At 41.9% G+C, this 15,113-nt stretch overlaps 1 protein-coding gene across 1 annotated transcript in view; it reads right to left on the bottom strand.

Moving 5' to 3' along the window:
- Grin2b (glutamate ionotropic receptor NMDA type subunit 2B) overlaps positions 1-15,113 on the bottom strand; it is a 288,344-nt gene that overhangs the window by 48,175 nt on the left and 225,056 nt on the right. Inside the window, exon 4 of the mRNA XM_026409295.2 lies at positions 558-760. Coding sequence (XP_026265080.1) covers positions 558-760 — 203 coding nt within the window. The remainder of the gene's footprint in view (positions 1-557; positions 761-15,113) is intronic.

Genomic DNA, 15,113 nt, shown 5'->3' with positions numbered 1-15,113 from the left:
CACATCAGGAAAGAGTACATATCCTTAGGGCTCAGTTCTGTGAATTTTCATACACCAAATTCACCCTTTCAGCCAGCTCCTGAATCCAGGTACAGAAAAGTTACCACTAAAAGGCTTCTTTTTCTCCCTTCCAGGCACTTCCTACCCTCACCAAAGAAAACCATTATCCTGACTCGTAACAACATAGATTAGTTTGACCTATTTTTCAGAAATGGTTCTAAATATCAAAATTTGGGGATATACTGGCCCAAGAAAATATAGTTCAATACCAAGAATACACCTAAATCTCTATAACCTTGAGATCCCAGGCACTGAGGTCAGGAAAGGCCAAAGAACCTTAACATGCCTAGCAGTCATTCTCTCAGGTTATGATTTGGACAGAGCCAGACATCAGACCACAGGGCTGCCAGCAATTCAACAGCTCATTAGCAGCTGAAAATTGGACATGGTGCCCAATTCATTCCTTGCTGCAGGTCCCAGGCCTGCCAGGTGCTAAGAACTGCAAAAAATTTGACTCTCTCATGCTACCCACAGCCACTGGGGGGAAGGTGCCATACTCAGAGATTATGCGTTTTTGGCAGGGGACTGTGTTCCTCATGCAGGTTCCACTTAGAGGGTCCACGCTTTCCACAATGACAAATGGAGCCTCCTCCAGGGTCACAATGCTTAGGTGGTCATCCTCTTGCTCTTCGGTCTCGGGACACATTCGGGGCCACACATAGTATTTCATCTGCAGGGACTTGTCTTTCCACTTCCCCACCTGCACATGGATAAAGAAAAGACTCAGAAACCACTGGCCATGACATCTACAGTTTCCCGCAGCACTGTCTGAATCTTCCCAGGGAGCTGTTCAATGAAGGCAAACAGATTTAAGCATTGTATGTAATGGAGAGAATCCCTTTTAAACCATATGTTCAAAAGGAGACTACTGTGTCCCAAACCAAGAAAGGCAATACATTCATTGACTCACCCACTTACCAAACATTAAATAAGGACCCACTATGTGGTGGATACCCTGCTAAGCCCCATAACTCAAAACAGCATCATTCTGTCCTTTATCAAGCTCATATTGAATGAAGGAGTAAGAAATGTAAACAACTGTTTACAACACTGTATGGTGAATAATAAAACTGAAGCCTGTACCAAGTGCAGGGAGCATGCCAATTTTCTGGATTGTGTGGCTGTCAGTTTTTTTTTCTTTAAACTTAACCATAATAAAGAACATGATAGTGAGAGCAGAAAAGAGTGTTGGAAAGGTCAACAGAATGATTGTAGCAAATGAGCTGGCAGAATGTGTTTTGGTTTGTAATGGAGGTCTAGTGACGAACTGTGCAGAAAACTAGATAAATCTGAACTGGAATAAAATGATAAGTTGGGATGAAAGAATATAGACACAGCTCACTTGAAGAAGGGAATATGGTTGGGCTGGTGATAATCTCATGGGTCAATGCAGAAATGCATTGGTATGAATCACATGGGTCTCTCTGTGAGCTGCCGCATATGGCCACACAGGCTATATGCTGTATAACCAGGAGTACCATTCTTGTGACTCTAAAGTGAAGGGTGGATGTCCCCCAAATCATGCACATGGTGATCCTGCTGCTAGTCATAATTAAATGAATGGTTCAGTTTTGAGAGCCATTCATTCCTATTGTACAATAGAATCTACATGACTTTGTTGTACGTTCTTGTTCTCGCTGTACCATTGAGTTTAATGGAGAACGAGGGAACACTTTTAAATTTTTTCTATAACTAGCATCTTCAATTATCATAAGAATTAGGAATCACAAGTCCCTTCATTTTTCCAACCTATGATTTCCTCTGTGCAGAATGCAAAAAAAAAAAAAAAAAAAAGGTGAGGTACCAGAATTACAAACTACTTAGTTTATTTAACTACAGAAATCAATAAGAAGCAACGAATTGACAGCACTTCATAAATTTTCAAGCGAATAGGCATGGATTTCTCTATAAATGCAAAACTCCAACTCCTTCTTTTGTTTCTGCTTTTGTCTGCACTTAGGTTTCTACCTGACACCTTCTCAGGTGTGGTTAGCTCCTCTCTCCAGTTTGTCCCATGGCATGATGACTTCCATATTCAAATTAGGCCTGAGTAGCCACTACCTTGTTTTATTGCATTGTTACAACACGGACAGTGATTGAGTGTCCTGGGTTGCCCTGTTTGGCACCTGCATAGTTTTTCTCTGGCATTAACCCTGGTATGGATTGGTTTTCATCCAACTGTGCAAATGAAATTTTGCTTCTTTGTTCAGAATTATGCACTGAACCAAATGTTTGGCTTTTCTTTATATATACAGCTGCAACTTACCCTACAATGGGGTTACGTTTCATTAAGCTCATCATTAAATTGAAAATATCATAAGTTGAGAATGCATTTAATACCCCCTAACCTACAGATTATCAGAGCTTAGCAGTACAGCAGGCTGCAGTGAGGTCAGTTCTCCTTGTGATTCTTGTGGCTGCCTGGGAGTTGCAGGTCCCTGCCACTACCCAGTTTCATGAAAGTATTGTACACATATTGCTAGCCCTGAAAGAGATCCTAAATGGTTTCCATTGAATGTACTCTGCTTTTATACCATCATAAAGTCGAAAATCCATAAGTCAAGCCAACAGAAATGGTAAGGTAGGGATTCCCTGTGTAGTCTTCTTTGTAGTGTTGATCTTGCTTCGTTCCCTGTTTTTCCTTCTATTGCTAAGACTACTTATTTCTAAAGAAGAAATTTCCAAATGGCTTCTGAGACACATGCAGATATTAATGCCCTCTTCCAGTGGAGCTTGGCAGAGAGGAGACGCACCCTGGGATCCAAGATGTTGGTTCACCTCCATTCCCAAGGAACCATATCTGCCCCTGTGGCCAAACCAGTAATATATTCTGCATGTTCAACAATGTAAAAAAACCTTGGCAAGCCCTAAACTAGTATTTTATTTTATTTTTAATTCTCCTCACATTGGCTTACCAGTAACTTTTGATATTTTTTTCCCCTTTTAAATCCAAATTTATTTTTCTGCCTTCATTGTTACCAGCCTAGCCCAGAGTAAGTGGTCTAGCATCCCTTTCTGGAATTATCTGAGGAAGATGCCAAATTACACAAGGTTCCCCCAGAGTCCATCGTGATTTGCTGCCAGATGACTTTCTGAAAACACAACTTTGTCATTGTACAGTTTATATTCAAACTTTTCAATGATCTCTCACTGCTCCCAGCTGTGCAGCCATTTCACCTGGATGATCCAGGTCTGTGCATTGGGCCTTATCTACCTGGATATCACTATTTTAATTCATGAATCTTTTGTTCAACTCAGATGTTGTTGGTATTACAAACTCACACGGGTTAGTCAAGAACACACTGCAACATTCTAGCTGCCGTTTATTTTCTAATAGACTATCTACAGAGAAAAGATTTTGCAAACAGCATTTTGGGAAAATTTCTCCTGTCATTCTTGTGAACAAGATGAACTACAACATGGACTATTGAATACTTTCATAGGTTGGAAAAGAGTTTCAAAATCTACATCCAAAAAGAAAAGAAAAGATTGTTTAATGAACCAAGGCCAACACGAAAAGAGGTCTTTAGTGACAACGTAAGGAGATACCATTCTTAGAAGTGGCCTGTTAGTGTTTCGTAAGACAAAATAGAAGTCATGCTCACAAAATTGCAGACAACACAAAGTTAGAGGGGATATAAAATATAATGCATTGCTGGAGCAAATTTGGGAGAGATACTAATTAACTAGAATAATGGACTGAACCAAATGGAATAAAATTTGTCAGTATTTGTGCTTAAAGAATAGCATTTAGATTTTTAAAAACACAATTGCACGGTCCTGACAAGGAGATATTTCAATCAACAACAGCCTATAAAAGCTATTACAATAACCAAATGGTGTATTTATAGACAGAGTTTAGTGCATGGGGTGAAGGGAGGGCACAGGTGATTCTACCTTACTCTGTTTTCATCATATCACAGCAGGAAAACTAGGTTCTCATCCCATAATTCTGTGATCTACAGATGCTTATTAAATACACCATTCTCATTTCCTCAACAATAACTGTTCACACAGTTCTCTTCTAGTGCATTCTTTCCCAACTTACTACCAAGTTAGCTGGATCATATCTTTGTCTCATATCCATTCAGCCCAATCAGCAATGATTGCACACCAACACTGTGCTGGGCACTGGGTTGAGTGCTAGAGATAACAATACCAGGTAACATTTAGTGAGCACTTAGATGTGCTAGGCACTGAACTTGTCCAGTGATCTCATTAATCACCATACGTCTGAGACAGAATCCCAATTAATGCCTCATTTCTACAGAGGGTTTTGTCAGCTTTCCCGAGATCTCAAGATAAGTGGGTACTGAGCACCACAATGTCAGAATTTGAAACTGAGAGCCTGACTCCAGAGCTTGGGCAACACCTACTTTGCTGCCCTGCTTCTCTGACAATGAAGGAGGAAGATGTGGCCATATCCTTCCAGCACAGACTAGATGGGAAAGACACTGTCTATTGACAACAATATCAAGTTAGGCTTAAGGTAATCACCCTCATATAAGGAACAGACCAGGACTTTGGCATTCAGAGTAGAAGTCATCACTACTGAAAAGATGAGGGAAAAGCCTCACAGAGACCCTTATCTTTGGGCTGGGCCTTGAAATTTCAGTGGTAACTCCTTAGGGGAAGTTCTTTATCCACTGCATTAGCTTGGTTCTCCTTCTCCTTAAAGACTGCTCACTCAAGTCAGATAATCTTTAACAGTCTTGGCAGCCAACTGGATTGTGCTCAACCCTCCCCAAGTCCTTGTTCAATGGTGTTGGGTTGGTAGCTTGGAAGTGCTCAGCACCATAAAATTGGCAAACAATAGAGGTCCATCAGGGCTTCCTCTGTCCAATTCACTTCCAGTTGTTAAGCTTTTATCAGCTGGCCACTACCCAGAATAGCCAAACCACCTTCTATAATGATTTTTTTAAAAATTTCTAGGTGACTTGTTTTCTAAATGAAATTCTAAATGTGTCTCTAAGTATTCCAAAGGTGGTGGATAAATTTCTAAGTCCCTTATTCTCAGTTTATACATGTGTAAAAATGGGTGGGTGGGTTTCTCCAGTGCTTTCCACATAATTTCCTAACATCATGATCCCTTCAGGACAGGGGCTCGTGATAGCCCTTCTACAGATGAGACCCCAGGGAAGAAGGTCTCCTATGGTCACTTCCTTAAGAAAGGAAAAGATTCATTTGTCTTAGGCCATGATTCTTTTTTTCCTCAAGGATGATTTCCATGAGAGGGTACGTTAACAAATTCATGGAAAACTGAAAGGAGAAACTTTCGGGGGAAAAAATAAAATCTACTATGAATAGTAGATGAATAGATAGATTCATGGTACCAATACACAGGACTCATCTTAGTGGAAATATTGAGATATTTACCTCCGATTCTGTCTACCCCCCAACGCCCGCCACTTTTTTTTCCTTTTCCTTTTTTTCTTTCTTTCTTTTTTAAAATTTACTTTATTTTGTGGTGCTGGGGATCAAAACCAGAACCTTGTGCATTTTAGGCAAGCTTCTCCTCAGATTCAACATAGAGCAAGGCAGATTATAATTGATAAATGATTGAAATTAGATTTTAAAAGGGACATATTTATGTAGAAAAACGAGATGTTTCAAGCAATTTTTTCTTCAAGGAGGAGGAAATATGGTGAAAATATTATAAATGGAAAAGTTTGGAAGAGCAATGAACAATAGTAAATAAAAAAAAAAAAGAGGCCCGAGACTCTGAGAGGAAAAGCGTTGAATGCTTGTCTCAAGTGTCTGAAATGGCATGAAGATGTAGAGAGTAGTAGGAAATGAGGTTAACAGCAGATATTTTAGAGACAATCCAGTGTGAAAAATGGAAAAAAGAATTTATAGTCAAGATTAAAATATAATCAGGAAAAAATAAAACCTTAAAAAATAATGAAGAAAGGTTCTGTAAAGCACTCTGCATTCCTTGGAGACAAACACTAAACAAACATCATTACCTCAAGCACATTTAACAGAAACATCTGTCTATAAAAAAATTCAGTTATCTGGCATTTGAACATTTGAAAGGATCTCTTGAGGACTGAAATCATCCTTCTCAAGAGAGAGAAAAAAAGTCTTGGCTTAGTTTTCTCTGAAAAACACAGTCATGTTTTAGGATTCTGGTTTGGTTCTCTTGGTATAGGCTGAGCACCTGTTCAGCTGGGAAGTTCTCCTTGGAAGCACATTTAGTGGCCCATGAGCCTCCTCTTATGAAAATTCTGGGGAACCAATCTGTGGTGATTTTAAACTTCAAAGTCCTCTTTTTGCTAACAGATCTCCATTACCACCAGTGAAACTGACATCAATTAGCACCCTGATAAGGCCATGCAAAAAGACCACAGGGACCCTGTTCCTCTCTGAAAGCTCTTGAGTTTGTCCCTTTGCCACAAACAGTGAAGTGCACAGCAGAATGATCATGTCATTGTGGGGAAGGGAGAGGGGATCCTGGGAGAGTGGTCATGTCATTGTGGGGAGGGGATGGGGACCTGGGCAGGCATCACAGCTGCAGCAGTCCTTGCACAGATAAGCAAAGGACATCAGTCTCCCCGGGCTGCCTCTCTGATCTGCACAGAAAGTCATTTTTTTAAGATCCTGCAACAAAAGCACTTATTAGAGCCTCTTTAGGCGTCAAAGGTTATTTTTCAAAAATCAAAGCGTTTTTGTTTCTTGCTCGAGATGACATCTGGATCTAACACAAAACACTTGCTGCTTATTTTAAGCCTTCATCTGACTTTTAAAATGCAAAATTTAAAGCTACATGTTATTTCCCTGAGCAAGCTGAAGGGACAGGCAGAGTCTCTGCAAGGCAGCAGAATGCTGCATTCCTCCCCCCCCCCAAAGAGGTGTTGAAGCCAGTGACTGCCCCCAGCCACATGTTGATGCAGTCTGAGACTTCTTTCTAGTGGCAGAAATCTAAGGAAAAGAGTGCACTTGGGTTTCTCCACCCCTATAGCTACACATCTTAACTGTGAGGATTTTTAAAGTTTGAGTGAATGATAGTAGTTCATTTTGCTCAATCTTGATATTTCGGTATCCATCCCTTCCTTTCCCCTGTCATTTGTAACCAAGTGAATGTTATAGTATATGGTCAGCTGTTTTCCAATAGCAATTCAAAATACAGAGACAGATACAGAGGAGGGGATGTGTGTAGGTGAGCATGTGCGTGTGTGTTTCCCACATCAAATCATAATCTACACACTTCTCTACCACTTGCTTTATCCACTTCATGATACAAGTTTTCTTTCAACTCATCAGACAACAGATCTCTTTTAAATAGCACCACAGCAGCTCATAAGGATGAATGCACCTCAATTTCCTCAGCCATACCCCTACAGATTAATATTTGGGATATTTAAAAGAATAACCAAATATCTTGGTGCAGCCAAAGCCTCAGTTTCTGGTTGTAAAACCAACAGAAGAAGAGGGTATGTATGTTTCTAAAATGTCCTTCATATCACTAGAATACATGTTGGCAGCAATTGGGATTGCTGTCAGCCAGCAATGCTTAAGAGGGCTCCTTGCTCAGACATCCTCACCTGCTCCAACTTTTTTCAGTGTTAACTGTTTGCCGATCTAGGGGATGAAGAATGGGCTCTTCCAGCTCTAATTTTCATCTCCTCAATGCACAGTGAGCTCCATTACTTTCCCCACATCTGCTAGCCATTTAGATTTTCCTCTTTTACCCTCTAGTCACATTCTCTACCCACTCTCAATGGCACTGTTTGTCTTTCTTATCTATTGGTGGGAAAGAGTTCCTGGTATAGTGTCATTGTAATCCTTTATCAGTCAGACATGCTGGAAATATTGCTTTGCTTCTGACTCTTTGGGTCTTTTTTTTTTTTTTTCTCCTATGCACAAGATTTTATTTGCCCTTTTAAAAGAGACTTTGGTTTTCAATCCTACTTTAAAAAGAAATCTAACCCATTCTTGAAATGCCCTGCTTTAGCCTTTCTTTGGATACTTTTGCATGTAGCATTTTGCCTTCCTTGTGTGTGAGAGATGCTGTGCTCTGTCTGTTCAACACAAGCTTTCCTCTCTTTACCCGTTCCCTGGCCTAAAGGCATTCCAGAGAATGCTCTGCACCCCTCTTGGCCCTTCTCAGGCATCACCACTTCCCTAATACAATTCCTGCTCACCCAAGCCCAGAAATAAGTCTGTTATTTAATCTTCCTTAACAATCTTGTGGGTCAATCTCTCTCTTTGACTATCATATTAAAATGTTAGTTTTATTCTGATATGCAAATCCACATCTCCAAATGGGTTTTTAAGTGCCTCAAGGGCAAGGACTATATTATTTTACCTCTTTTTTGTCCCTTGCACTGGTTTGTACAAGTGTGTTCTCAGTTACTGACTCATGTCACTGGGGAAAAATACATTAGCCTCTCCACAAAGTCTCTGCTGTGTATCACCCCAGTGTTCTTCCATGGGAAGGATGGAAGGGGGAAATGTTGTACCCCAGGCATCTCCTTCGTTCTGTTTGTCTCCGGCCTTCCTGATGGTGAAGTTGCCCCGCACAGACCCAGTTCTGCATGAATTGCTGTAAGTATAATGGCACAATCTGCCGCAGTGAATATCTAACAAGGCCACGGGCACAGCTTGACGCTCCTTCTCCTAATCATTTGCACACTCAGTGACGTTTAGGTTTAGGACTCTAGCTGCTGAAAAATGTGTTTGAAAACAATTTCCATATTTAAATTTGATCCATGACTGCTTCTGGCCTATTTCATCACTAAACTGGGGACCCGCAGCTCTGGCACGACTCCGAAGGGAGGCCCACCGGCCATGCTTGCCAGGACCTGTGTGGCTCTCCAAATGACATGGAGACCTCAATTGTCATTTCAGACCTCAGATGCTGACCCCTGCCTCTCTGAGAGCTGGGGGTTCCCTGGAGAGCTGTGCACAGCCACTGCTGCTGCTGGCCACTGCCCTCTGGGTAGTCCCTGTTCTCCACTTATGCCTCCCTTGGTGTCTCCTGCTCGGGAGAGGGAGGAATGGGACAGTGCGGGAGAGAGAGTAGAATCAGGTGCTAGGAACAAAAGTTGTTGATTCCCTTGGCACCAGACAGCAATTATGGTCATTTCAGATAACACCATCAACAGAGATGCGATAATATCAGAGTAATTATAGCTATTATGGACCCGGCCCAGCGCCAGGCAATTCTCAGAGAGTTTGTATCATTTAATTGTCACTAATTCCCCCCAAAGTAGGTATTGTTAGTTGTTCACAATGTAGACTAAAAACCTTGAACCTTGTTGAGGGATCTGGGTTTTACCCTTGATCTATTCAGCTCTAGAAGCCCATGTCTCCTTCACCAATGCCATGCTGCCAAGAATGAGGGGGAGAGTCTATTTCAGCCCTGGAACCTCCTATCCTCGTGGTGGTGTCTAAAAGGTTCATGGCAAGTGGCAACTAAAATGCAGGGTGGGGCCAACAGGCAGAGTGGTAGCGGGTAGCAATAGGAGGCAGGGTGCTGACAAGCTGTGCAAACTTGGAGGCTTATTTAGCCTCTCCATGCCCGGCTCATATTTTATGCAAGTATTTGTTATTTTTCTCATCTCTTATTTTACTGTGACTACTATAATAAACAATAATAGTGCAGCTCCTAAATGGGCATAACTTTCTCCAAGTGGCAAGGGGAAAACACTAAATAAGCTCTGACTTCTCAAACTTTTAACTCAATTTGTTTCATCATGTCAGGATATTCCATGCAATTCTTTTAGTTTCATTCAATATTTTCATTTCACTGTAAGTAGAATCAGAAGTCACAGAAATAAAAATGCTCCTACCCTTCTGCATTTACGAAAGGCCTTGAATAAGAAGAATCCCACTGAGCCAGGTGCTGCTTCTCATGAACCTCTCCCCAGGACAAGGTAGATTTTTTTTAGAAGGACATAGATTCCTTTATGTAACAGCTTTCTGTAAACTGTTTGCTGAACAGACTCACATAGGATGAGAGAATCAACATGTTTTCCTAAAGTGTCTGTCTAATCAGTCTTGGTTCATGGGCTCAAAATTTCCCCAACCTGGACTCCCATCTTCTGAAAGCCAATTCTGAGTCCCTTCTGGGGCCTATAGGAGCTTAGTTACTCATGGCTGAGCTCTACCTTCTCCTACAGTGTGCCTTCTTCCCAAGAAAGACCCTCCTCTGTGGCACTTCAACTGGTCCTAAGCCATCCTCTGGGGCATGTAGGCCCTAGTAAGGTATCTCTCAAACAACACCAAGGCTAGTCCCTCTCCCTCTGCATCAGCTTCCTCTTACAGCACTTGGCTGTGAATATGGGCACCATGCTCAAGGCTGTGGCTTGCTTTGGAACAGCTCAGCAGAGATGCTCTCCAGCTGACTGATGGTTTATGGGTGGGCTTTAGGGATGCTGTCTTCATGCTTAAGGGACTGGGCCACCAGTTTCAGTCACTGACACTTCTTGTCATCAGGTTATCTTGTCATTACTCTCTACCTCGAACTTCAAATGACAGTTGTAAGGATAGAGCAGAAGTGTGTAGTGTCAGACCATTCTGACCCTTGAATTCCCGGATTCAAGTGTTGGCTTGGCAAGGTCTTTACTGGTATCTATGCCTATATGTATGAAGCAGATGTATGTGTGCAGGTATGTATTCATTCACCACTCTACTTACTTTATTTTGATGTCATGTTAGTTAAGAAGTTAAGAGTATAGGCTTTAAAGTCAGAAAGGCCTAATTTGAATCTTGGCTTTGTCATTATTGGCTCTGTTATATGAACTTCTAAATTCTGTGTTTCAAATGCCTACAGTTTGTTTAGCAATCATCCATCCCTGTTTCTCCCTTTTTACTCTCTCTCCCTATCCCTTTTCTTAGTTCAGTATCTCCTTTTCTTATGAACTTCTCCTTCCTCAACACCAACCCTGTGGTCTTGCAGAGGTAGTCATGTGGTTACATCTTCTGGTCCAAATCCTGACCCCACTCACAGGTGAGTGGTTGAGGGGTGGAGCACCTGATTGGCTGGGTCAAATCCTTGGAATTTCTGGCCTTAAGTCTAAGAAGAGTGTCAATTTTGAACTATCATTTCAGTAGTATAAGCTATATTTGTAAAATTCAGAAGCTCTGGTCCACCATGTTTTGTAGCCTCCAGAGAAACTGGTCTATGGAGAGAAAGATGAACAAATCCAGGGGCAAAAAAAAAAAAAAAGAAACTACAAATGATAGAGGGATGAAAATATCTAACAGCATAAAAGTCCTGGTTTATAGCTCGTCTGGAAGTTTAACCCCATTCCTGTGATGATTTCTGTTGAGACAATGCAGTAATCTTATGATAAATTTGTCTTTTGCTTAAGCTAGTTCAAGTTGCATGTCTATTCTTCATAACAAAAACAGTCCTCATAACGAACTGTTTACCCCTTCTATAAATAGCAATAGATAAAAACTATAACTATCTTTGTGGGGCTTTGGGGAAGATTAAGTGAAATAACATCCATAAAGTTCTTTGCAGAATGACTGGAACATGGTGGGCATGGAGTAACTGACAGTAGCTGTGTTGTAGTAGTGGTTATTTATCATCATCAACTTTCAGTGAACATCACAGGAGCCAAGAAATAGATTGGCTGACCAGTGACAGACAGATTCTACAGTCATTTCTAAATAAGCTCCTCCTTGCATGGGGCCAAAAGAAGGAGAAGCAGGAGGCTTCTCCAGCTCTCAATCTCGGGCTTAGGCAGAGCCAACCAACTAGAGTTCCTGCTGGACTGATAGTGACTTGTGACTGCATCCTCTACCTGGTCCCTGGGCCTTGTGGGGGTTGTTTGGACAGTCACAGAGTCTGCAGCTGCAGCCAATCTCACTCAGCAGGTCATTTGGCATCTCTCACTACCTGGCCCACAGGCCAAACCTGGCTGCCAGTTCTGGTCATTTGCATGTCTTCTGTCTCTCCTTGTACTCTCTATGCATTCCTTCTGCAAATCCTTGTCCAGGATTAAGAACTCATAACCAGAAGGTTCTTCTCTGACCCCTACCTAGGGGTTCCACAGCCAAGCAAGTGACAACAATGGGATCTGAGTCCAGGCAGTCTGACATCAAAGGTTTTGCTTTTTGCCACCCTATAAGCTACCTCAAATATTAGATAAGGTGCAATATAATGCAGAGGACAGTTTAAGAAGTGTAATAATGGTACCCAATGCATGGCGCTGATTCAGAATCGTCTACCTGCCCTCTTCTCCTTAGGAGCTCTGTGTCTCTGGGATCTGCCAAATCACTGGAGGCTCAAGGGGTCCAAAGCAGCAGGGGGATGCAAGCCATTAAGAAGAAACAGTGCCACCATCCAGAAGGCTCCATGTAATGGAAGAGCTATGAGAGTCAGAGGTGACCATACTGTTTTTTATACAATGACTACTGGACTATGCCCCCCGCCCTGCTCTGCTGATCTGTCTCAGCACACCTTTCATGACCCTCCTCTGGATTTTAAATGTTTTCCATATGTTTAAAGAAAAGGTTACTTGAAAATATGTGGACATCTGCCCATAAATCTTAGATACACTCGACTCACATCTCTCTCAAGTATATCTCAGGACACTAATGAAAAGTGATGCAAATTTTTGTACATTTAATAAACCATCAAACCAGCAAAATCAGGTTCTCATGCAAATTTTTAAGAGCTCGAAAAAAATATCTGGACTGGAGCAGGACCTCATCAGATGAGTCTGCAGAGAGCTGTTTTTATCACCGCAGGGTGCTCATACGGAAGTGTCAAACAGAAAGTAATAGGAAGGATTCTGGAAAAGGGACATATTGCATAAGTAGAATGACAATGCTTTCCAGACCACACATCTGAATGTAAACACTGATAATTATGAATGTGCTTTCTGGGGCAATGAAGCAGCATCACAGCAAGTGTGATCATCCAGGAAATCTAAGACAGAAGGTTGTGAATGCGTATGAAAAGAAACAAGGTAAACACACAGAAAAGACACGTAAAATTACTGAGGCGCTAAGGGAGCACAAATGTAAGAGGGCAAAGTCATTAAAAATACATTCTAATTTTAGAAGATGAGACCATAGAGACCATAAAAAAAAAAATCGTGAGAGATGTGTGTTCAAGAAGGTACTCGCTGTTACTCTTTAAGTTACCTTGACAGATTATGGAAGAGTTTTCCTCACACCTCACATCTTACTAAGGCCATCAAAACAGGACTAAATCCCAGAAAACAACATCCACTCTAAGATTTTCCAGGGCCTACCAACCCTCCTTGTCAATTTTGTGGACAAGTGTTAGGTGTGTAGAAGATAGTTTTTCCCAGATAATCTAGACTACAGGATCCTGAGGGTATCCAAGGTCACTCCATCTCTGGTTGAAATGCCTCTTCCAGGTTTGGAGGGTGGACATGCAGAATGATCCCACCCTCACTCTCCTACTCAGGCACTGCATCTTGCCTGGATTTGTGGGTTGTTCTTGCTTTCCCTACCTTGCCTTATCCTTCTTCAGTTCATCCTCCAGTCTGTATCCAGCAGGATCTCTCTAAAGGGCAGATTTGACCCCATCCTTTCCCCTCTCACAGACTGTCAGTGCCTCCTTACTCAGCTACAGAACGATATCTAAACTCCTTGGGAAAGTTCACATTTGTTCCCTACCTTTTCTCCTTTCTCTTTCCCCTTCCCCTTTTTTCCTTCTCCTCCTCCTCCATCCACATTTCCCCCATTCTTTTTTCTCCTCCTCCTCCATCTCCTGTCTCTCTGCCCCCCCTCCCATTTTTGACTTATCTCTTCAGGATTTCTAGCCTCTACTTTTTATTTAATAACCACCTACCATGCTTCCTTCTTACCTGAATGCCTTTTCTCATGCTCGAATCCTCTATTTTAAGTCCCTGAATCAATCAATCCTTAGAAATTAGCTCAGGAAGTATCTGCACCAATAAGCCTTTGCTTCCCACCTCCCCAGATGGGATCAAGTGGGGAGGTAGCCTTCCCTGGCTCTTCCAAACTAGTGAGTGCACATCTCGATCTCTGAACTTGCCATGGTGTGTTCTATTTAATTTCTTATGTCTCCTCCAGTAAACTATGAGAGTCCTTAATGGCAAGGACTGAATATTTCTTTCTTATATCCCTAATGCCTAACATAGGAATATCAGCACAGTCAGCACGAAAAAATGTTCGTTGGACAAATGAGTGAACATGATTTCAAAAGTGGAACCTTCTGATGCCCTTGTGTAATCCCTTGCCACACTGACTTTGAGTTTGGCTTTGTGACTTGCTTTGGCTAATAGGATATCAAAAAACATGACACATGGAGAGATTTGATGGGTGACAGTGCAATGGGCCTTGTTCTCTGGGAATGTAGCTGACACTGCTGAAAATGCCTGGGCTGGCTGCCTGGAGCCGGGGAACATGCAGGAGGAGGCCCAGCTGAAAACCGGTGCCAACAGTCAGACACACAGTGAGGCTCGTTTGATCATTCGGCTTTGGCTGAGCCGTCAGCCAGATGAGCGTCCCTGTGGTACTGCCCCAAGACTACTCAGCTTACCCAACTCAAACTGCTGACCCAATGAAGGCTGAGCAAAAAGAAAATTTGGTGGTTGTTTCAGGCCACCAAATAGCAGAGATAACTGAAATAACTGAGGAAATGGCTGCACGGCTGAGGCAAAACCAAGGAAGGAGAGGAGGACCAAGAAGAGAATTCGAGACAAAACAGCACAGGGTTCTTCAAGAGCTCTTTAACGTAAATAAGTACAGCACTGATGCAAGTCCTTAATTGTTGAAATGGTGCTCAACATAGAGTGGGAAGTCCGAGATTTCAGGTGCAGCCCTATCACAGACAAGCCCTGTGAATGTGACAGATCATTTGACCTCTGAGAATCTGAGTTGCTTTATCATCAAAATGGGGTGATCCACAGGTACATCTGCCTGACTCTCTCCTACCTCTACTAATCTTGCAAGGCTGATAGGGAATTAAACATCTATCACCCAAAGTAAGCATGTTGAAATTAGTTAATAACTTTGGATTACAACTTGTGTCAGTCAGCTTTTGTATCACTATGATCAAAATATCTGACAAGAACAACTTAGAGGAGGCAAAGTTTATT

The sequence above is a fragment of the Urocitellus parryii genome, chromosome 5 (genome assembly GCF_045843805.1).
Source record: "Urocitellus parryii isolate mUroPar1 chromosome 5, mUroPar1.hap1, whole genome shotgun sequence".
Taxonomy (NCBI): domain Eukaryota; kingdom Metazoa; phylum Chordata; class Mammalia; order Rodentia; family Sciuridae; genus Urocitellus; species Urocitellus parryii.
Note: the sequence above shows the minus strand (reverse complement) of the source record. Positions and strands in the feature narration are given on the sequence as shown.